This window comes from Cuculus canorus, chromosome Z (assembly GCF_017976375.1).
Source record: "Cuculus canorus isolate bCucCan1 chromosome Z, bCucCan1.pri, whole genome shotgun sequence".
Classification (NCBI taxonomy): domain Eukaryota; kingdom Metazoa; phylum Chordata; class Aves; order Cuculiformes; family Cuculidae; genus Cuculus; species Cuculus canorus.
This window is the reverse complement of record NC_071441.1, coordinates 69208831-69232205: the sequence shown is the minus strand read 5'-3', so window position 1 is coordinate 69232205 and position 23375 is coordinate 69208831. Positions and strand designations below refer to the sequence as shown.

Here is a 23375-nt window from a genome sequence, read left to right as displayed (position 1 = left end):
ATGCCTCTAGATTCAATAAAAGGAGCACATTGTTTTCACAAAACCTAAATCCGAACCTTCAGCTAAAAAAGAATTTCTTGGCAACAGTCTTGGGAAGATCCTGTACACGGAAATTTGCAATTAGCAATAAGTCCTGTCATCTCATCTCATCTCTATTTATTGTGCAATAGGTTTGTTCTGTGTAAGCACTCTACCCCAAGCAACTCTTCTATGCAGATTAAACCCCGCTACATCAATGATTTTCTTTCCTGTACAACACGATGCCAGGTTATAAACTCTAAGGCTTTTAAGCCCTCTTCAAAGTACCACTGAATTGCAGCCAAAACAAGCATTCAAACAGAAGGGGAAAAGAAGCGAGTAATGCCAGCTACGTCCACATGCCAGCTGCTGTCATCATACCAAGCAGGACCCAACATCAAACCTGTAATGTGCTGGAATGCACCCCGCAGGACACATGACAGCAACACCTGGGAGGTGTGGAGGCAGCCAGGGAGTTTCCCCTTCCTTTTTGTCCTAGCTAGTAATAACTCCTCATCCTTCCACCCCCACAACCTGATGTCACATCCACAGCCAATAGCACTTGTGACACACACTTACAACAGGCACGGCCACACTGTTGTGCTCCAGATGCGAAGTGAAGTCTTGCCTGCAGGCTCAGTAGGCAGGAAATCACTGTGCATGCCTTACACCACTGAATTGGATTTACTACATTCATATACCAATGACAACTCTCCCCACCAAATCACCAGGGCCTGGCTCTGGCAAATGCACGCAGAAGGCTTTAACCCCTCTGCAAGCAAGAGCAGTCATTTGGATAAGAGGAGAAAGGTGCAAGAGGGGACTCTCTTACTTTTGCTCCAAAACTGATCTTCACAAGAAACTCAGCAGAACATTACTCAACAGAAAGAGGTGGAGAGTGAAAGCAGACAGCATATACTTTTCAATGCAATTTATTAATAAAAAGCTATAAAAAGCAGAGCAACCGTGGCTCTTTTTCTAATAAAAAGAAATTAACTAGAGCAATATGCAATGCAACCACTGCTAAGAGGATGTTCAGAACAGGCTTTCAAGAACAGCACTTCAAATTGGCTCCTAAGAGGCTGAAGTACGTCAGATTAATCATCCCCATCAAACAAAAAGCACAACCTGTTCCTAGAATCGATCATGGTAAGCTGTTGGCACATGCCCATCTCCAGCACTCTGCTACCTGTGGACCTGGACTATTGAGGTCAAGAAATTGAGTTTTACTCCTAAGAGGCAGGGAAGCCCTGCATACCCCAGAAGGTTGCACAAGGAGCAACCACACAGTCCCTGCCGCATAAGCTCTGCCCATTAACACTGCTGCCTTCAGGATGCAAAGTCAAGTGCCATCTGAACAAAAAGCAGATGGTCTTGCAGATCGAGAAGTAGAGATCAGGGCCTGCACTTCCCTGTACAGCTGCTAAGAAAAGCAACTCTTACAAGATGCACTAAAATGCCTTGACTGTCATCTCACATAGAGCAGACAGGGTTACACACTGGGTAAAAACCAGTCCGAGTTCCAGTCTCACTAAGCGACAGCCATTCTTTGACCTGCTTTTGCATGCAGCACTAGTGATCTGAAGTTAATGTGGCCTTTCCAGGTTCAGCAGGTGCATTCAGAAGCTGAAAGTACATTCAGGTAACACTTCAAAGTACTTAAAAGCCAACCCAGACCTCAGTCAGCAAATCAATAAACAACCTATGTTCTAGAGGCGCTTCACTGCTCCAAGTCTCAACAAGAGCAACAGAAAGTTGAAACACTTAGTATCTTGGGAATTGATGTTACTTAAGTGCCTTTGCCATCATGCCAAAAAAAACCCATCCACTTACTACACCAAATCGAAAAGAGCATCAAACAAAGGCTTTCTCCAGACACAAGATAGAGATGCTCCAGAGATATCATCTACACATAAATCACCCCTCAAGCAGGGACAATCTCAAGGCAGAAGCTTTCAGCCACCACCAGGCACCGCACTCCAGCATCTTAGTATTGCTTCCCAGTTATACTGAAGGGTGACAGCGTCAAGGACCTCCACAAAGTGTCAGGACAAGGGCTGTTCATTACTGGTACGATGTTCAGGTGGAAACATGAGCTGGTGAAGCACCTTTTCTCATATTATAGCAATTTTCCTTCATCTGAAAGAAACAGACCCTGAAAGTCATCTAACAGCACCACGTAAACTCCAGTAACCTCATAAATAAAACTTCTCTAATACTTGCCTACATGCCTTTGATAACTTGACCAATGAAGAGATGAAGCCTATAGACAAGGTGAGCAAGGACAATTTATTAGTCTGGGATTAACAGCGTTTAAAAAGGGAATCACAGCACAGCGCCTTGAAAACAAAGGACACAGAAAGTAGCTCTTAGGGAACCGTGCATCCTGCAAGACCTCACACTTGGCCCTGGGGTAAGGAGGTTTAGTTGGACGAACTGCATCCACATCAGAAAAGGATACTCAAAAAGCACTCAAACCTGGATTTTTTTTTTTCTCGGAATGAGTTTTTGTAAAAGTAAATACACATTGAAAATTAGGAGTCTCACTCATGGCTTTAAAATTAGAAATCAAGCATTGACTCGCAGCACGGACTGCCAATACAACTGCACAGAGCAGATAACCCACCTTTTTTCTGTTCCCAAAGGAAAAAGCAAGGATACAGGATTAATAATGGTACAGAGACTGGATTTGCTTTGAGATGAAGTAAAACAGAGTAAGACACAGTAAAAAATAAGCAGAAGTAAAATGCACACTTTAAGTTTCAGTAATAGTTAATGCACAATTTACTTGAACAGAAAAGCACTAATGTTGTCTATCATTAGATTTCAGAGTTGCTTGTAAGTTTGGTTTATTGGTTGCTTAACACTCACTGTCATAAAATAAAACCTACATATACTGTCAATGATTTAGTCTATCACATGACAAAAACTTCCTATTAATTAGAAGCTTATCTTACTGTACTCTTAATTGCTACTTCTGCAAGCCAACCATTTGAAGCATCTTTTCACGTTTCTTACCACTGCCTCGTTCTTTGGAACAGACGGATTTAACGTTGTGAGAAGGCTGCCTGGGATCCAGAAAGGAGACGTGTGCCTGTGATCCTACTGCGTACACTGACCATTCCTGACCGTAAGCCAAACACACGTTCTCCCTGCAGTATGGCAATTTGGTGGAAAGTAACTGCAAACAGAAGAAATAAAAATCAATACACTATGGGAAAACAGTAACGTTAACAGAACAATTTTGTAAGCTACATTCAAGGAAATTGCAGTGAAAGGACCAAAACACAGTTGAAAAATAAGTTCACCACAAAAATAGAATTTCAAGAGAAGAACAACCACCTGACCCAGAGAAAAAACCTGAAGGAGATGGGGTGTTGGATCTGAACCGAACAGATTTATAAAGGCTAAGGCCAAGTATTACGCAAAGAACAATGAACATTTTGGCAACTTGTTTTAAACATCTCTAAGCTGGCATTATTTTCTCGGCACGTGTACAGAGACATCAGCTCTCAGCTGAATAAGCTTACCTCATACACTACCACAGATGTGTCTGGGTTTGGTCTGCAATTACACTTGAATAGGCGCAGCTTCCTTTATGAACACTGCTAATCAGGCATCCATTATATGCTAAGCAACAGTTCAGGTCAGTCCACCCAGAACTGGCAAACCATTAAGAGCACCTCTCATCCTCCAAAGCAAGAGGAGTGCAAAGTTGTCTTCCTCATGTTCTAATTTCTGGGACATTTCATTTTATGTAAAACTTGAAAGCTTTCTTACAAACACTACTGCTCTTTCTTCAAGCATTTAAAGGAGATGAAGAATAGTGAACAGCCTTAATGGCCCGACAATTGTTGAAACTTCACACCAACAAACAGAAAAGCACCTTTGACAGCGTGTACTCTGCCTTCCAAAGATGAAAATACCCATCAAGGGACACAGCCCCCAGCTCCTATAAAAAAAACCAAAACACAAACAAGAGTTAGTTTCCGTACTACTGATGTCCTCTCAAACTCACCCTCTCCAACAGACAGGCTGCGTGCCTTCGAGGCTGAACTCATCCACAACCCTGTACAGACCTACCAAGATAAATTTTCATTTTATACTGGTCTTGACAGAATGCACTACAGCACAAAGATGCCAGGTAGAATAAGAACTAATTAGACAGCAAATAACCAAAAGTAACTTTCAAAAGTACAGATCTTGTTAGACAATCAAATAATGAATTATTAGACAGTGCAAGCTAGAGTTGGCAATTCGCTTCAGCAGTTCCCATACCAATTCTGACCCTAACGCAAGTATTTCTTTCCAGGTACTAATCTACTGAAAAAGCTATCTGAAGTCTCCAACATAGAGAAGTATTTAACAACTATAGCTAAAAATCAAATCCACAGGATCACCGTGCTTCTGAGCGCACGTTCACTTCAGACGTTCTCTGTTCTTTAAGGGTGCAAAGAATAGTGGAGGATGAATTGCTATTCCCACTGGTAATAACAAAGAGATCAGCATTTACTGCTTGTCAAACACCCACAAAATAACACCAAAGCAAGCACTAGGTGCCTGCCCTGCGTGTCAGCCACCTCACTTGCTAAGCAATCCCATAATGATCCAGTCATGAAAACAGGAACTGCATGAATGTTAGCTGGTCTTCACAAAAGAGGAAGAAAGCAGCAAGAGCACTCAAGAGCGAAATTCAAGCTGCAAGAAGTTTTCTGGTGCATTATCTGCTCCTTGTAAACACTCTCCCACTTTCCTTCGGGTGCAAGCTTAAAATTGAAGCCACAGGAAAACTTTTCCTTATGAAAACATTGGATTTCTTTTCCTACTGGACTTCTCCATTCATTTGGGGCAGAAGCAGACAGCACAGATGAAGATGACCATCCCGTACAAGAAAGATGCAAAAGGATCAGGGAAAAAATACTAGGTTGCTTCTTCAGCATTTCTGATCCAGATTACTTTTTTTCCTTGTTCTGAACAACTGACAGAACAACTGACCTTGTTCTTATTGTTGAAAGCCAATGCTCGAACTTTGCAGTTGTCAGGATTGGTGTTTTCCTTGGGAATATCCTTCAGAGCCCTGTGTGTTATGTGAGCATAGACAGGAACTTGAGAGAGATTATGCCTGGCATCACTTTTGGACAATACATCTTCTGTGACTTCCCAGAGACCCATCGAACCATCCCGGGAACCTGAATAAACAGATCATAAATAAATAGTCCAGTTTACACATATATAGCTCCCTCTTCAAAAGAAAGGAATGAAGAACAGGGTCTAGAAAAAGGAAGGACGCTACTAATTTAATTTAACTGAACGCACTGTTAGCGCTTCTATATTATTATTACTAAAACCTTCATTCTACTGTGCTGTAAAGCTCACAACATTGTGAACTCATTGTCAACTGGTTTGTCCACACGGTTCCCAAGCAGATAGATCACCTCCTCTGTCTTCAAACTCATTGGTCATTACTGTTGTACAGGATTGCGGGTTTTGATGCATCCTAGAGTCACATGTACAATAAACTCATGAGGTGACTGAACAGCCTGCACGTTCAGCCTGGCTTACCACGGCCGAGACCAAGTCTGTTAAGACAATACAAACACCTAGAAAACTCAGCTGTTTCTGCACCAGTTTAGGTTCACATGATTTCTTCCAGTACATATTTATAGATATGTTCATTTGTGAACTGAACAGAAATGTCTATTTCACACCACAATCTGTACCAATTTGTATCAAATCTATCTTTTAAATAATTTTGCTTAAACTCATGCAACCTTTTGTTTAAAGATTCTAACACAGGAACTGAGGCTGAAAAAGCAAGAACTCATTTTGTTTTTCTACTGAATTTGAAGATATCAATCCAAACATGAATCAGTAAGAGTAGCAACTCTGGATGAAGAAAGCTGAATGTCTTTGATTTGTAGATAAACAAGGCATTAACTGAAGGCCCTGTACCCATCTCTTCTGGCGTTTAGGCAGCTCTTCCACTAAGTCAGCTCTGGAAATTTTGACATGCACCTCAATTTCCATTCCCTACACAATGCAAAAAGCACAACCCTTCTTCTCTTACAAGTAACACATAAGAAATATTTCATGTCTTGAAGATGCTGAAACACCTAAATATTTACATCAGATTGTAGAAGAAGGAAATATTGAAGGTCAGAAGCTGCAGCTGGGAAACAACTGAGGGTGTACATGAAACAACCCTGAACTGAAAACATGAAAGAGAAATGGGATGAACTAATCAGGAACTTGCAAGCAACAACACTGCTGAGGTAAGAGACTGGAACAGACAGAACCTGGAAGGATCTAGCCTCACTTAGTACTCATTACTCATACCTTACTCATTAACATAGTAAAACACCTGCCATGTAGAAAAACAGACCCTGAATTTTAAAGCCCCTTACTCTGAGCACATGCAGAAAAATTCTAGGACTCTAAACTCCACAGGATTGAGATAAAAAAAATTGTTAGTGTTTCTTTTTACCTCAATTGTATAAAACAAAAGAGAACTTAGGAAAAGATGTGCTAGCTTTTCACAGTTACCACCCAGCACCCAGCTTTGTGCAGATGTGAAATAAACAAGTATCTCTACTCTGTGTGTGGATTGGCTCTTTGGGCACTGGGCGAAGGACCCAGATTTAGGACAACGAGACTATTAAGTTTATCAACTCTGGTACTTCACAGAAAATGAGCTGCAAAGACAGTTGAGCAAAACATCATCTTGCAATACAGGTGGTCCAGCACGGCAGAGATGGCTTCGCCTCTCACAGATGGATTCAACCACCTGCCTCCATCACTGACTACAGCCTTTAAATATAAACGGAGCTTCCCAACACACTGCAGAGCAGTAGACAGTACAACACTACATCCTGCCAGTTAACTTACATGCTGATGATTTTTAATGGCACCTAATCTTGTTTGTTATGGAGGATGAAAATTCAGCACTAGAATTTCCAAACATCTTGACACACTTTATGAGGAAGATGCCCCTTTTAATAGCCCTAGCAAGGGAAAAAGTCCATGTATGCTGTTCAACTGGTTAGCCCTGAAGACAAGGACAGTATCCTTCATTTACAGGCACATGCCATCCTGGGAATTATTTATTCCATCTGAAGATTTTTGACATGGAAATCTCTTTGTCCAACCAGTGCAACTGAGTGCACTGATGCATTCTCCATCAGGATGAGGGAAGTGATTGTGCCCCTACACTCAGCATTGCTGAGGCCACACTTTGAATCCTGTGTTCAGCTTTGGGCTCCTCACTACAAGGACATTGAGGGGCTGGAGCATGTCCAGAGAAGGACAATGAAGCTGGTGAAGGAGAGAGAACAAGTCTTATGAGAGGCAGCTGAGCGAATTGGGCTTGTTCAGACTGGAGAAAAGGAGGCCAAGGGGAGACCTTATCACTCTCTACAACTTCCTGAAAGGAGATTGTAACAGAGTGTTTGCTTCTTCTCTCAAGTGACAGGCAATAGAATGAGAGGAAATGGCCTCAAGTTGTGCCAAGGCAGGTTCAGATTGGACATCAGGAAAAAATCCTTCACTGAAAGGGTTCTTGCCCACTGGAACAGCTGCCCAGGGAGGTGGTGGAGTCCCCATCCCTCGAAGTATTTAAAAGACGGGTAGATGAGGTGGTCACGGATATGATTTAGTCGTGGACAGGTACAGCTGGACTTGATCTTAAAGGTCTTTTCCAACCAAGCAAATTCTACAATCCTACCTCAGCTCAGTCAAGGGTTTAATTTTATGCTTATAGAAGAGCAAAATACACTGCTGAAGGTTTTACAAGAGGAGCCCTATCTTGTTCCTGTTGAAATGAACGCAAGCAAGATTAATATAGTCTCTGGGTCCTCTTTGTTTTCTCTCAGTTTTGACAGCAGTGAGAAAACACACTGACAAATCTTGAACCTCAAGCTGTATGATTGGTATGATCTGTCACAAGACCAAATACTCTTTTTAAGTCCTGTGGAATTTAACCCACCCTAAGAAAACAAAAAAAATTGCATTTAGTTTCTTAATCCAGATAAAGTTATTTTCTAGATCATCAATGTTTGGAGTTAAAACATTTCTGCTCCACACTTTCAGACACACATGCAACTGAAATCTGTAAGATTAAAGCATTGTCAGAACAGGTCTCCAAGAAAGGGCAACAAAGCTGGTGAATGGAATTAGGATTGTTTAGTCTAGAGAACAGGAGGCTAAGGGGAGACCTTATTGTTCACTACAACTTCCTAAGACGAGGTTCACTACAACTCCCTAAACCAAAGTTATAGCGAGGTGGGGGTTGGTCTCTTCCCCCAAGTAACAAACGTAAAGACAACAGAAAATGGTCCTAAGTTCCAGAGGAGGTTTAGACTGGATATTGGGAAATACTACTTCACTGAAAGGGTTGCAAGCCACTGGAACAGCTGCCCAGGGAAGTGGTGGAGCCTCCACCCCTTGGAACATGTACATGTAGCACCCCAGGACATGGCCTAGTGGTGGACGGGCAGTGTGAGGTTAATGGTTGGACTCAAATGTCTTTTCTAACCTAAATGATTCTGTGATTCCAATTTAGTTGTCTTTGTTTTCTCCTGATTCAGGCTACACAAGACGAAGACATTTTGTACCAGGAGGGTCGTGAGGCATTGCAGAGGTAATGGATGCCCCACCCCTGGAAACATTCAAGGATTTAATGAAACAGATCTTGCTCTGCTGTATTTAAATGTTATTAACTGATAACCAAATCTGCTCTTGAAATTATTCCTCTTGAGTGAAATCCTTCCCTGTCACACACTGTGTTTAGAAATACTTTCATGGGAACACCTACTGGACAGACAATAATATTCCTTCCAATACTAGAAAAATCAAATGTAGACCAGAACCCTACAAACAAAAAGAAGCGAAGCTCTGCGCTAGACTAAGAAGGGTCTAAATAGCTGATATTGTTCCAAGCAATTTCAAATCCTCTGATAAAGGTGCTTCCCTAAGACCTACGGAGTGCTGTGCATCAGTATAAAATTCTGGAAAGGAAGAAGAAGAGACAAAACCCCAACTTTACCAGAAACAGCCATAGTATCACTGATCCATGCAATTGAAAATATCCAGTCCTTATGTCCATCCTAAAAGAAAGAAAGACAGATTATGTGCTATTAAACACTAAAGCAGTGCCAAAGCAGTATTCTTTAGTATTTCATCTTTAGTATTAGACTCAGAATGGCAGACATATTAAAACCACATAGGTACGGTTCCAGTATCAAGCTGGAGCAGTTCAAGTACCAAAAACCTTATGTTTTAAGTTTAAGATTTTGAAGCATATGATTAACACAGAGCAATTAGGTGAAGGAAAAAAAACATCTCTGACCAAGGACAAACTGATCTCAATTCTAAGGTCTCAGATTTTCCATTTTGAAAGCAGCATTCTTTACTCTTGTAAAGTACCTACATACTTTTATTTCCTCAAATACATGACCCTACCATCAGGAATAACCAAAGCCTTATGTTTACAATATATGGCCTACAGATTAATTTTTCAAAACTATTACTTCAAGAAACTTTTCTTTAGCAGGTGAGAAACCTGGCAAGACAAAATAGACTGCAAGGCTCTAGTTCTCTTTGAAAATTTGCAAAGTCACAGCATGACGCAAATTAATAGCAAGTCAAACAAATCTTCAGAGCTGAGCCTTTCTGCAGCTGGTTATCTGCTACTGCAGAAACTCTGACCTGACCTCTGCTGTGGTAGTTAACATCCATGTGAAGTCTTGAATAGAAATGAGAAAAGCGCCTACAGGATACCACTAGACTAATTTCAGCCTTTTTTCCCCTTTTTGAGTCTGTCTGTTTTAAAAAAGGGCATCATGATGTTTCAGAAACATAAGCAGTACAAGAGTCTCCCACGCTGCCATGAGCCACTGAGGTAGAACTAACAGTTAAAGCCTAGTTCCACCTCAGGAATAAAACATACACTGGAAAAGAGGAACATCTGAACAGCCTGTATCACCTTTAGGATTTCTCAAAAAGCTTTCCCACTAAAATTAGTTTCAGCGGTCATCACCACAATTAGACCTTAACATTTAAGATTTTGTTACATTTTCAGTGCTTAAAGGTAATCTGAAGTAGACCTGAATGAGGGTGAGGAAGAAGAAATCTGACTGACAACCCTGAGAATTGTCTCACATCTCACTCACTCACATTTCAGATGTATTGTCAAAAAAAACTTAATTTGGAATGTTTTCAAGTTTTCAGAATTCATTGGCCACTTCCAAATCTTAACCTCACTCTGTCATTAGGCACTTCAAAGCAGTAATTCTTGTAAGCGACAATAAACTTCCCCCTGATACTCCCACTTACATCTCCCACGCAGACAGGATCAAGTGTAGGCAGACGATAAATTGCGAGACTGTTGGGGTTGTCTCCACCTGTGGCCAGAAGGGTCCTTGAGGGGTTGAGCTCAATGGCATGAATACCACATCCCTGCTGGTTCACCCCACCAGGTTCACGATCTTTCAGAATAGGAATCTTGGTAATTTGACCGGTCTGGACATCTACTACAAATAACTGGGGAGAAAACAGAAGATGTAAGTTATCATCGAGAAGATGAGAAAAACAACATGGTTAAATATCCTCCCTTGACATTCTCTTCAGATCAGAATCCACAAAGGCTGGATTTTGGAATGAAATGCTGGAAGTATGGCTGAAAAATGCACCAATTCCTACTTGAAACAAGTAAACTAACTTAATTACAATGGGTCTTATTTCAATCATCTCATTTGGTTCTTAAAGCAATGGAAAAAGAGAGAAGAGAGATCTGTCACAGGAGGCTTTCTGTTTAACAAAACCCTTGAATCAAACTTTTCCCTGTTCAATACAGCGACAAAACGTCATTTTCCCGTTTCCCTGTACAACAGAAACCCACCTCAAAACAGCCAGCAAGCCCCACAGTGCTTAGCACAAAGCTTCTGCCTTCCAGATAAAATACTTAACGCGAATTTTTGACTTTGACAAATCGGCATTTTATAGATTTACATAACTGGAGATTGTTTTCTGGTGATACACAGAACACTAATTAAATATAGTACTGCCAGTGCAAACACCTAAAAACAATGTTTAGCCACATCCTCGTCTTGCAGAACAACTATAAGTTTCAACACTACGTCACTGTGCCCTTGGCAGAAAACTCCATTACAAAGATGTACAGCTCTTCAAACAGGCATGACTATACCCAGTTAAGTCAGTTCAAACATACACAGCCATAGAGTTACTACCCAAACCAGAACAAAGGTTTACATCGCCTGCCAAACTGCACTTTCATTCGGGAGGCTCTTGAGCTGCATTCACTTCACAGGTTTTCAGAGAGCAGTCACATTAACAAGTAGGTGTAACAGAGGAGACACAGGCCTGCGAAGGAACACAGGTGAGAAGTGAAGAAATAAAGGATCTGAAGCTGACCTGGTGCCAAGCAAATTGGTGCAGAATTACAGCCCAGGATTATGTTATAATGTCATTCCCCTCTCCACCCTCTTAAGTTTGTCACTTCTATAAACAAAGAATGTTCTTTACACAAAGGCTCTGGAACTGAACTGAAGATGGAGAAAAAAACAACAAAAGACACCAAGAAAAGTCAATGCAATTTAAAAAATATATGCCTGAAGGAAACTGTTCTGAAATACTTTGTGAGGCATTTCTAGAAGGACAGAAGCGAGACCTTGAGGTTCTCAGAGCCGATTTACACATAGAAGCAGATTTGGTGAACTCTCTCAGATGTAAAGCTGTTCCTTAAAAACGACCAAAGCCCCCAAGAAAATGCAGCAGCCTCTCTGTTATTCTTCATATACTTAACTAGCAGAATATTAATGTGAAATCAAAACCTGATGAAGTACAGTATGTTAAGTTCACTCTGCAGAGAAAGGTGGAATCCTTTAATCACTATTTGTACATTGTGTCTAGAATTATTCACTATCTTCAGCTTGCAGCTGATGCTCCCCTGTGGGCAGCAGTCTAACACTTACAGATAACTGTTCCTCCAAGGACTGAATTTTCCTGTTCAGTTCCTCATTTTGCACGCAGGTGTGGGGTCAGGCCACAGCTGAAATGCAGCTGAGCAGGAGGAAGGCACTCCTTGCTTCTCCCAAGTCTTACTGTGCAGTTTGCTGCCTCAGACAGCTGGTAAAAACACAGCATACACAGCAGCCCTTTTGCCCTAACTACATCCCTGACAGCTGAACCCTGAATTGCAGCATCAGGGCCAGTAATTCCCTTTCCTCTCATCTTCCCTTGTCCTTCCTCTATGAGTGAATATCGAAGAATAAATAAGTGCTGATGCTTTATAAGAGAGCATCCAAGGCAACGTACAAGTCCACCAAAGAGAGAGAAGGTATCAGCTAACACTCAGAAAGCAACTCATTCATGCCTCGGAAAAGCCCCCTGAGAAACCAGAAGAGAGCACTCAGTAAGGAAGGTTTTAAACACAAGTATACCAATAAGGCCTGCCTAGAGGCAAAAAAAGCAGTAAACAAAAAATATTAGATTTGAGGTAATTATATTTGCAAGTAACTGGGAACTCAATAAGCTGCTTGTATTTAGGGAATGATTTACAGATCTCGTATTTTCTCATCCTTAACTTCACAATTAGCAAAAGAAATATGCCCTGAACACATATACGGAACTAAGGGAACAAAAGCAGCTGAAGAATGGTTATTGGCACTTATTTTCAGAAGATGCTTTATTCGTTGTCACTTCCTGAAATAGTATAAAGAAAATAATAAAAAGAAAACTTCAGCAATCTCATGTTCAGAGTTTTCATTTGCCATACACTTGTCTCCTACGTAGGTCTCAGCTTCTCTAGGAAGCCTGGACAGAAGACACTGATAACAGACAGTATTTTCTTCAGAGCTTCTCGTATCAGCCTTTGGTAATTTGCAGTGATACGCTCTAAACTGAGAGGTCTGTCTGCTCATTCAGCTGAATTTGAATTGCATACAAGATCAAGGAGATTCTTGCAAAGAAGACTCCTGCCCCAGAGAAGCCCTCGTTATCGTGTTTGAATTTTCAGACACTTGAATGCTTGCATAGGTTCCATCATTCTACACCTATCAGAAAAAGCACGTACCTTTAAGAAGCCCAAATATTTGATTTACAGATGACCAACCGTGAACACTGTGGAAAAATCAACTTACTTCATACCAGGGATATTTTTAAAGATTAAAAGTTACTCCAAACAATGAAAGAAGTTACAACCCTCACGAAAAATGAGCAACTGACAGAGAGCTCCATATTCTAGATGGAACTGATGGTCTTTAAGATCCCTTCCAACTCAGAACACTCTACGATTCTGTGATTCTCTTCAGCGTTTATACTGACCAGTACTGTCAAGTGACTAAAAGCAAGCCCACTCCTCTATGATAGGAGCAGGTGTTTTTTTGTTGTTATTAAAAAACAGTGAATCCTTCTGGTACAGCATAGCTAAGGGCAATTTACAAACTAAATGCTGAAAGCTCTCAGTGCCACATTCAGGCTTTGATTAAAATAACTGCTACAGTTTCTATTTTCCTGTTGCATTAACTTTAATTAAGTGCAACTCCAACGCAGGAAACCCCATTAAAGTCAACCAAGTTGTTTTACCTCTACTTCCAACTTAAATGCCACAACCTCAGCGTATGAGAACAGGCAAAGGAGTTCTTCTTTGTTAGGCTGCTTACTCAGGACATGAGAAAGAAAATCTTGTAATTAGAGTGTTGAGTTTAACACTCTACTTGTTAAAAAGTGAACACAAAGCAACCAAGTCAAAGCTATTGCAGTATTCATAACTTGTATACAAAAATCTTTCACCATGCTGAAGTGACTTCCTTTGTAATCACTATATTTCGCCTAACAAAAGATGAGGTTTACCCGTAACATTAAGTCCAGCTGCAGAAGCTCACACACACTTCATTACAGCACATGCAGAGGGAACAACAACATGGCTGAATCCCTCTTCAGTTCCGCAATTGTTCAGTCCCAAATCATTTTCTGCAAGGTTGTGTTAACAGTGCATTTGCCTATTTATTTTTGCTGCAGCAGCACTGGAATGCGGGGTTGGGGGGAGTGGGTACCGGGATGGGACACAGAAGCTACAGAACGCGGCAAAACTGTTGCAGCTCTATAAAACACACCATCGTGTTGCCAGGGTAAGCAAGATTTTCAAGAGGCTGTGTTTCAGTAGGACTTTGTCTCCTGTAAGCTGTTCCATGAACAGCACTGGCTTCTGCCTGGCCAAGGTGAGGAACACATGGAGAAAAGGCAGAGAGATTCTATTTCAGGCTTATTCCTGTTAAAGACTGTTTTATTAAGTTAAGCTCTTCCTAAGAGCCATTGCGCAAAAGCCCCCTGCTGTGTGACTACAAATAATAACAGAATACATGAAAATAAAATGCCACTGCCCGTTGCAAGTCAGACCACTGAGCGCAGCTTCTGCGCAAAGAAACAATCACAACTGATACACTTTGAGGTTTAAGAGTGCCCGATCCATACATTCCTTACAATGCTCGACTCATTTCAGCAGCTCCAACCAGATCAGCAAGAACAGCTTTGAGACTTCACTAATTCAATCAGAACTTCACATATGAAACTGCAGCCTCAGCCAATGAAATTGGGCTGTGAACTCCAGCGGAGAGAACACTACCCCACAACTACAATCCCCTCCATTTATTAATCACATGAGACAACTTTAATATTCCCCTTTACTGCTCCAAATCTAATGCATCGCTTTAAGAGTCTGAAAAAGTTTTAGGTTTTGGCAAAGCACACAAAGGTACCTAAACAACAGTAGTTTTCTGAACACTGAAAACTGATGCAGGGTGAAACAAATAACAAAGCCAACAAGGAAAGGATAATCCTAAAGATCTGAAATTAATTTTTTAAGCTTGGAACATTTCTAGCTACTTTGACAAGTACCTGGGGTTTAACTGCAGCTTTTAGCTTTGCGGTAGCACAGAACATAACCACATATCAACAAACCAAGTAAAACCGAGCATAACAAAAAACGTCTTACTAGCAACTTCTGCCAGGCATGTTAGCTACCATTTAGCAAAGCTAATGTTGTTCATTAACTTTCCATTTGCAGGATAAAAAGGAAAAAAAAAACCAAAAACCAATGCTAGTGCTGCTTCCCATCTCGCACACAGATCTAAATCGCTCTGTGCGGATTAGACAGATCTGCATCCAGAAGAGTGTTCCGGTTCACGGCCATCTATACAGTGCCATATTTTTGGATGAGAATGGGTCATCGTTAAGCATTCCCTTCATTCAAAATTAATTGTGGGCGATTTTGACTCCACTCCTAATTACTTCATAATATTTTCCTTGGCAGTCTGCACACTTTGATTACAGTAAGCATCGTCTAGGGGAATAATTAGCAGAGGAAAGAGACAGAGAGGTAGCACTTACTGTGTTGCATTTTGTCCCACACACCACTTGCCGGTGGTTCAGCCACTGTGAGGCAAACACTTTGTTGAGGGTTCCGAGGTGGAATTCTCTCTCCTTCAGGAGACTGGGAAGCTGCTGGGCTGCGTATCCTTGCAGCACGCGACGATAACTGGACTCATTCTGCACTCTGACCTCTCTGCCTTTCAAGTAGCACACCAGGGACCTTTTTACTGGGGGCAGCCTTTTCCGTTTGTGAACCGGGTGATCCCATCCATACTGTAGAAAAGAAGGATTGGAACTTAGATAAAGCAACCTAAACAAAAACTGGAGACACAAGATACTGAAGTCTCACAAAAAATCCGTGGAACACCATGCACGAAGATGAACTCAGAAATGTTGCTGCAGCCTTCAGAAGAGTAAAATTAAACACAAATATTTGCTAAATGAGCAACATGGCGACAGTGCCTGAGCCGGTCATGGGGATGGAGGTGAACAGTGGAGTGTGGGGCAGTGCGGGGAGACCTCACAGAGCCACCCTGACTCACCGTGTCCTCCGCTGGCCTCCGGCGGCCCGGCCCGGGACTGCCCCACTGCATAGCTAGGCCCGGGCGCCGCGAGGAGCAGCTGTTACCGGTCCGAACGGCCGGTGGGGGGCGTGACCGGGGGGTTGGCAGCGGGACGGGGCTGTCGGGGGGCAGCGGCTAGGAAGGGCGGCGAGGGGGGTGACAAAGGGGTGACACCCCGGGGGCGAGGCACCGGGATGGGGAGCTGGAACAAGGGGCTGACACTCCGGGGTCGGACACTGGGAGGGAGGACAAGGAGGGGACACCCCGGGAGCGAGCAGTGAGATGGGGGACAAGAGGGGGCAGACAGTGCTGGAGGGTACAAGAGGGTGACACCGGGGGAGTGGGCACTGTTGGGGCACAAGGGGTTGACACCTGGGGAGTGGGCACTAGGGGGGGGGACAAGGGGGTGATGAGAGGGAGGTTAGTGGTGGGGGACACGGGGTGTCACCCAGGGGTTGAGCAGTGGGATGGGGAGCAAGCGGGAGGACAGTGAAGGGGGACAGCACCGGGGGACAATGGGGTGACACCTGAGGGACGGGCACTGGGAGAAGGAGAGGGACAGGGGGGTAAAAGCCCAGAGTCGGGCAGTGGGGAGGACGGGGGGGAGAACCCAGAGGAAGAAGGATGGGGAGTGGGGTGGGGAGGGCACTAGGACGGGGGAGACCGCGGGGGGAAGGGGGCACCAGAACAGGGATGGGGGAGACCTGAAGGAGGGCACCAGGACGGGGCACTCTGGGGAAGTGATCCCGACAGTGGGATAGAAGGGAAGGATACCGGGATGGCCCACCGGGACTGGGGACCTGGGACAGAAAGGGCACCCAGACCGGGAGTGAGGGAGACCCGGAGGAAGACACCTGGACGTGGCACCCATGGGGCGGGAGAGCACCAAGACAGGGAGCCCGGGAGGGGAGGACCCCGGGGAGGGCACTGGGACGAGAACCCACGGTGGGAGGCACCGGGATGGAGGGCAGCGGGACGGGGGACACTTGGAAGGGGGAGGGTTGTCCTGCGACGGGACACTGAGACAGGGAACACCGGGGAGGGAGGAACGGGCAGGGGAGCCTAGGAGAGACCGAAAGTGAGGGAGATATGGGGGAGGGCACCGGGACAGGGCGGTGCCGGGACAGGGCACCCAGGGGAAGGGACCTGGGGGGAGGGACCGGGACGGGGAACATGGAGATGGGGGGAGCGGACACCGAGAATGGGACACGGGGTTGGGGGGAGTGGGTACCGGGATGGGACACGGGGATGGGACACAGGGATAACAGACACCCGGGAAGGAGAGCAAGGGCACGGGGTACCTGGGGGTGTAGGGAACCGGGACGAGGAGGACCCAGGGGAAGGCACTAGGACGGAGATCCACGGGGGGAGGCACAGAGATGGGGACACCGGTGCGGGGACTGGGGATGAGAAGGCACCGGGACGGGGGACACTGGCTTGGGGGGAGGCAAAAAGGGAAGAATCGAGAGACACCCGGCAGGGAAACCCGCGGGGGGACCTGTGAGGGAGGTACCCAGAGCGAAGGAGACGGGGGACACTGGGAGAGTACCGGGATGGAACACTGGGACAGCGGACACCCGCGAGAGAGGGCACCGGGACGGGGAGTCCCTGCCGCACGGCGCCGAGAGACCGGGGCTGCTCGGGCACACTGACAAACGGACACACACACAGACAGACCGAAAGGCGGACACACACACAGACAGACCGAAAGGCGGACACACACACACAGACAGAACGCCCCTCTTCTCGACTGATGGACAGACGGAAACACACAGATCGACAGGCGGACCGACCCCCCCCTCTCTCAGACCGACGGACGGACAAACACGCAGAAGCAGGAGGACACAAAAAAGACCGGCAGACAGACGGACACACACAAACCGACAGACACATGCGCACACAGGAGCAGACAGACGGACACAGACACACACAGACCGACCTCCCCGCGACCGACCGACAGACAGACAGACAGACGGCCCACCCCGTACCTGCTCCCCGTGCGGCCCACCAGCCGCCGCCGCCGCCGCTTTCCGCTTCCTGCTGGCTGCTTTCCGGGACATGGCGGCGGGCGGCGCGGGCGCGGCCCGGGCCCCTCATGGGGAGACGGCGGCGGGGCGCGGGCCGAGACGGGACGGGCGCGCCGGTCCGCGCCTCACGGCAGCCGCCTCTTTACGACAGTCGCCTCGCACCTTTACGGCACCTCCCGCCGCCACGCCCCGCGACCGCGTTTCCTAGCAACCTCGGCGGGCGGGCCGCAAAGGCGCCCCTCCCGGCCCCGCAGTTGCCACGACAACGAGCGCCTCTCTCCCCCTCCCGCCCCCCCACACCCCGGCCCCGCCCGATCATCCAAGAGAGACGGAGCGGGATGGGGGATAAGGGATAAGGGATAAGGGATAAGGGATAAGGGATAAGGGATAAGGGATAAGGGATAAGGGATAAGGATCGATGATGCGGGATGTGGGATGGATGGTGCGGGATAAGAGATTGATGATAGGGGATAGGGGATCGATGACGAGGGATAAGGATCGATGATGCAGGATGTAGGATGGATGATAAGGGATTGATGATGCGGCATGGGGGATGCGGGATAGATGATAAGGGATCAATGATGCGGGATGGAGGATGAGAGATGCGGGATGTCAGGTGCGGGACAGTGGGCCTCTGAGAACCTCATGAGGTTCAACAAGGCCAAGTGTAAGGTCCTGCACCTGGGTCGGGGCAATCCCCGTTTTCAGTACACGATGGGGGATGACGTGATCGAGAGCAGCCCTGCAGAGAAGGACTCGGGGGTGCTGATGGATGAGAAGCTCAACATGAGCCGGCAGTGTGCTCTCATAGCCCAGAAGGCCAACTGTGTCCTGGGCTGCATCAAAAGAAGCGTGGCCAGCAGGGCAAGGGAGGGGATTCTGCCCCTTTGTTCCTCTCTTGTGAGACCTCATCTGGAATACTGTGTCCAGTTCTGGAATCCTCAATGTAAGGATATGGAGCTGTTGGAATGGGTCCAGAGGAGGGGTACAAAGATGATGGGAGGGCTGGAGCACCTTCCCTACGAGGACAGGCTGAGAGAGTTGGGCCTGTTCAGCCTGGAGAAGAGAAGGCTCAGAGGAGATCTTATAGTGACCTTAGAGTACTTGAAGGGGCTACGGGAAAGCTGGAGAGGGGCTATTCGTAAAGGCTTGTGGGGGTACGACCAGGGGGAATGGTTATAAACTGGAGAGGGGCAGATTTAGACTGGACATTAGGAAGAATTTCTTCACCATGAGAGTAGTGAGGCACTGGCATAGGTTGCCCAGGAAAGCTGTGGGTGCTCCATCCCTGGAGGTGTTGGAGGCCAGATTGGATGGGGCCTTGGGCAGCCTGATTTAGTGGGATGTTGGAACTAGATGATCTTTAAGGTCCCTTCCAACCCTGACTCTTCTATGATTCTGTGTGCAATGTGGGGTGCAGGATGGGGATGAGAGGTGGGAGATGGGGGATCGAGGATGAGGGATGGAGGATGCAGGATGAAGGATGCAGGATGGGGGATGGGAGATGGGGGATGGGAGATGGGGGATGGAAGGTGTCGGGTGCAGGATGCAGGACGTGGGAGGTGGAATTCGGGATGAGGGGTGCGGGACATGGAATGAGAGATGCGAGGTGAGTGGTGTGGGATGAGGGATGCAGGGTATGGAATGGGGGATGGGGATGAGGGATGTGGAGTGCAGCATGCGGGATGAGGGATGCATAATGAGGGATGTTGGATGAGGGGTGCTAGTTGTGGGGTGTGAGATACAGGATGCAGGCTGGGTGATGTGGGATAAGGGATATGGGATGAGGGATGGGAGATGGGAGGTGGGAGTTATGAGATTTGGGATGAGGGATTTGGGATGGGGATTGGAGATGGGGGATGAAGGGCGTTGGGTGCATGATATGGGATGCAGGGTATGGGAGGTGGGATCTGGGATGAGGGATGTGGGGTGCAGGATATGGGATGCAGGATGCAGGGTGCAGGACATGGGATATGGGATACCGTGTGCAGGGTATAGGATGAGGGATGAGAGATGTGAGGTGCAGGGTGCGGGATGTGGGATATGAGATGCAGGATGCCAAGTATGGGATGTAGGGTGTGAGATATGGAGTGCAGGGTATGGGATGTGAGATGCCAGGTGCAGGGTGCATGATGAGGCATATGGGATGAAGGGTGTGGGATGTGGAATTTGGGATGTAGGGTGTAAAGTGTGGGATACAGGGTGCAGCATCCACTGTGTGGGCTGCAGGATGTGGGTTATGGGATGCGGGATGTGGGATGTGGAATATGGGATGAAGGATGCGGGATGCGGGATGCAAGGTGTGGGATGAGGAATGTGGGGCATGGGATGTGTGATATGGGATGCGAGATGCCAGGTGTGGGGTGCTGTACAAGGGATGCGGGATGAGGGCTGCAAGAAGTGGGATATAGGATGCACTGTCCCAGTTAATCTATGCATGGTTCTCAGTGCTCATGGAGCACCTGATTGGAGGAACTGAAAACAGCCGGCTTCTGGCACGCAGTGGTGCCTCCAGCCGAGTGAAATGTGAGGCCAACAGGAGTAGGGAATTAATCATCCCCTGTACCCAACACCAGTGAGGCTGCATCTTGATTCCTGTGTTCGTTTTTGGGCCCCTCACTACAAGAAGGACATTGAGGAGCTGGAGCGTGTCCAGAAGAGGGCAGTGGAGCTGGAGAATAGCCTGGAGCACAGGGGTTATGAGAGGTGGCTGAGGCAACTGGGGTTGTTTAGTCTGGAAGAGGAGGCTGAGGGGAAACCTTATCACTGTCTACAGCTCCCTGAAAGGAGGTTGTGTGAGATGTTGGTCTCTTCTCCCAAGTGGTAAGTGATAGGATGAAAGGAAATGGCCTCAAGTTGCACCAAGGGAGACTTATATTGTGTATTAGGAAGAATTTCTTCACCAGAAGAGTTCTCAAGCACTGGAACAGCTGCCCAGGGAAGTGGTGGTCTCCATCCCTAGAAGGGTTAAAAAGTGTGTAGGGATGGCACTGCAGTTAGCAGGCAGGGTGGCATTGGGCTGATAATTGGACTAGACGAGCTTAGAGGTCTTTACCCACCTTTAAGATTCTGTGATTCTATGAAATCAGTAAATGGGCTGTTTTCCTGACAAACTTCTTTTTTTGTGTTTTCATCCAACAGTTGAAAAGACAATGGTGCTGTGAAAGCCAAACTGAAAAAAACACAACAGTATAAAAGAGCCTCAGAGGCTGTCTGACTTACCTGGAGGGGAAAAAAGCCCACTGGTTAGCTCTTGTTTTGGCTGTTTTCAGACCTGGTTTGCCTCTCTCCACATCCACCCTCACAACACCTCTCCCTGCATTTTGGACAAAACCCCTACATTTTGGAACAAGGTCCTCTCCAAGGTCAGAAATGCTGCTGCCAAAGCTGCTTTTGGAGGCAAGCGCTGGGCTCTGGAACATGCCAGCAGGAGAGCCCTCTCTGCTGCTCTCCGGCCCCTCTGGAGGGGACAAGGGCAGGTATTGAGGTTGCTGCTCAGGGAATGGGTCAGAGCTCCTGGGGCCGATCTGCTGCCCTCAGCCAGCGCAGCCCTGGGCTGTGTCCAGCCAAGAAAGGGGTAGGAGGTGCTGGCGTCTCAGATATGGGTCTGTTGCCTGACACGCTGAGTGAAGGTGGCTGGGTTGGGTTCTGCACCCAACACAACCAGTACATGCGGTCCACCTGGCAGCAGGGCACTCATGGCCAAATGGAGAGCTGAGGCATAGGCAGTTCTGCTGCTGGCAAACTGTGATTTCATTGCAAAGACCTTTGTTCACATGCTTACCTTCTTCTTGAAAACCTAGTATGCAGGAGGTGTCTCCTGCGCATCTGAAATCTCCTCCTGCAGGCATGCTTTTGGGTATTGAAACACCCTAAGGTTAGTTAAAGACATGCGTTTTTGTGCCTTTACTCCAGTCCGTTTGTTCAAGCTGACATGGGATTAACCTCTTCCTTTACTGAAATTTTGCAGGTTATCCCTAAAGACCCTGGTTTGTGTGCACATGCCCAATGTCTCATTAGTATTTACTAATGTCTCATTAGTATTTGTTCTTCTGGCCGTGATCACTCCATCACCTGCAGGGCTGGAGCCAGGGATGGACCCACAGCCAGGACAGGGATAGGAGGAAGATCAGGGGCAGGGGACTGGGGCAGGGACAGGAAAAGAAACATGGACTGGAAAAGGGACAGGAACAGGACAGGGCAGAGGCTGGGACAGGAGTGGGGATATAGACAGGGGCAGGGAAAGGAGTAGGGACAGGGACTGGAAGGATGGGGTGGACACAGGGAAAGGGGCAGCACTAGGGATAGCAACAGGGACAGGGATAGGAATGGGCAGAGAAAGGGACAAGGGCTGTGACAGAGGCAGAGATAGGGACACAGGCATGGGCAGGAGGAGGGATAGGAACAGAGAGGAAAAAGGACAAGGGCTGTGACAGAGGCAGGGATAGGGACAGGCACAGGCATAAAGGCAGGGGCAGAGCAGGGATTTGAACAGGGGCAGGGACAAGGGTTGTGACAGAGGCAGCAACAGGGACAGGAGCAGGGATAAAGGCAGGGACAGAAGGAGCGATAGAAAGAGGGACAAGGGCTGTGACAGGAGCAGGGATAGGGAGAGGGACAGCAGCATGGCTAGGAGCACGGACACGAACAGGGGCACGGATACCGCCTGCGACACGAGCAGGCACCCGGCAACGCCTCCAGCCCCGCCCCACGCTCGCCACGTCACCCGTCGCCCCGCCTACTGCAGGTGACGTCACCGTTCGCAGGCCACGGTTGGCCGGACGGAGCACGCCCTTGACGGTCACGTGACGGGCGGTGACAGGAGAGATCACGTGACAGGAGGCGGGGCGCAGCGCGACTCCGCGTGCTCAGATGACGTAGACTGGGCGGGGCTGGGGGCGGTCACGTGACGCGGCGCACAGCGGGCGCTCAAGATGGCGGCGCCGGGCAGTGGCGGGGTGGGTGCGGCTGCACTGGTCGCGTAAGGAGTGGTGGGGGCCGCGGAGACCGACCGGGGCTGCCAGCTGGGGGCCGCCGCGCAGGTAACCAGCGGGACGGGACCCCAGGGGCGGGGTCTCCCTGGTCGGGGTGCAGCTGAGCGCTCTGCTGGACTGGGCCTCGGCCTCAGCGCTGTCTCCGCTCGCCCGGGGCCCGGCCGGTGTGAGGGACGGCTGCGGGGCTTGGGGCTCCGCGCGGGCTTTTTTGGTAAGGGGGCGAGTCTGGGGCACCGTCTTGCCTGTGGGTTCGTGTTGGTGATGGGGAGGCCCTGGGGAACCGGAGGGAGCGGGGAAGGTGAGGAGGAGGGTCCGGCGGGACCGGCTCTGGTGGGGGCGCGGTTGCGCGGAGGGACCGGGTCCGGGGAGCACGGCTGGGGGTTGGGAAG

At 47.3% G+C, this 23375-nt stretch overlaps 2 protein-coding genes across 5 annotated transcripts in view; one reads left to right on the top strand and one right to left on the bottom strand.

Annotated features, from left to right (window-relative positions):
• The window catches only part of DCAF12 (DDB1 and CUL4 associated factor 12), a 30856-nt gene extending 12704 nt beyond the window's left edge, over window positions 1-18152 (bottom strand). Inside the window, exons 1-7 of the mRNA XM_054054272.1 lie at window positions 17954-18152; window positions 15421-15675; window positions 10348-10554; window positions 9059-9119; window positions 5014-5207; window positions 3905-3970; window positions 3037-3199 (exon numbers count right to left, since the gene is read on the bottom strand). Of these exons, the coding sequence (XP_053910247.1) occupies window positions 3037-3199; window positions 3905-3970; window positions 5014-5207; window positions 9059-9119; window positions 10348-10554; window positions 15421-15675; window positions 17954-18025 (1018 nt within the window). The 5' untranslated portion in view covers window positions 18026-18152. The remainder of the gene's footprint in view (window positions 1-3036; window positions 3200-3904; window positions 3971-5013; window positions 5208-9058; window positions 9120-10347; window positions 10555-15420; window positions 15676-17953) is intronic.
• A 4738-nt stretch (window positions 18153-22890) lies between these two features.
• UBAP1 (ubiquitin associated protein 1) overlaps window positions 22891-23375 on the top strand; it is a 39406-nt gene continuing 38921 nt past the window's right edge. Inside the window, exon 1 of one of the 4 annotated variants that reach the window (XM_054054078.1) lies at window positions 22891-23034. The gene's annotated coding sequence lies outside the window, so the exon portion shown is untranslated. Of the gene's footprint in view, window positions 23035-23088; window positions 23198-23375 lie in introns of those variants that run through there. The other 3 variants (XM_054054073.1, XM_054054077.1, XM_054054074.1) reach the window with 3 other exon arrangements.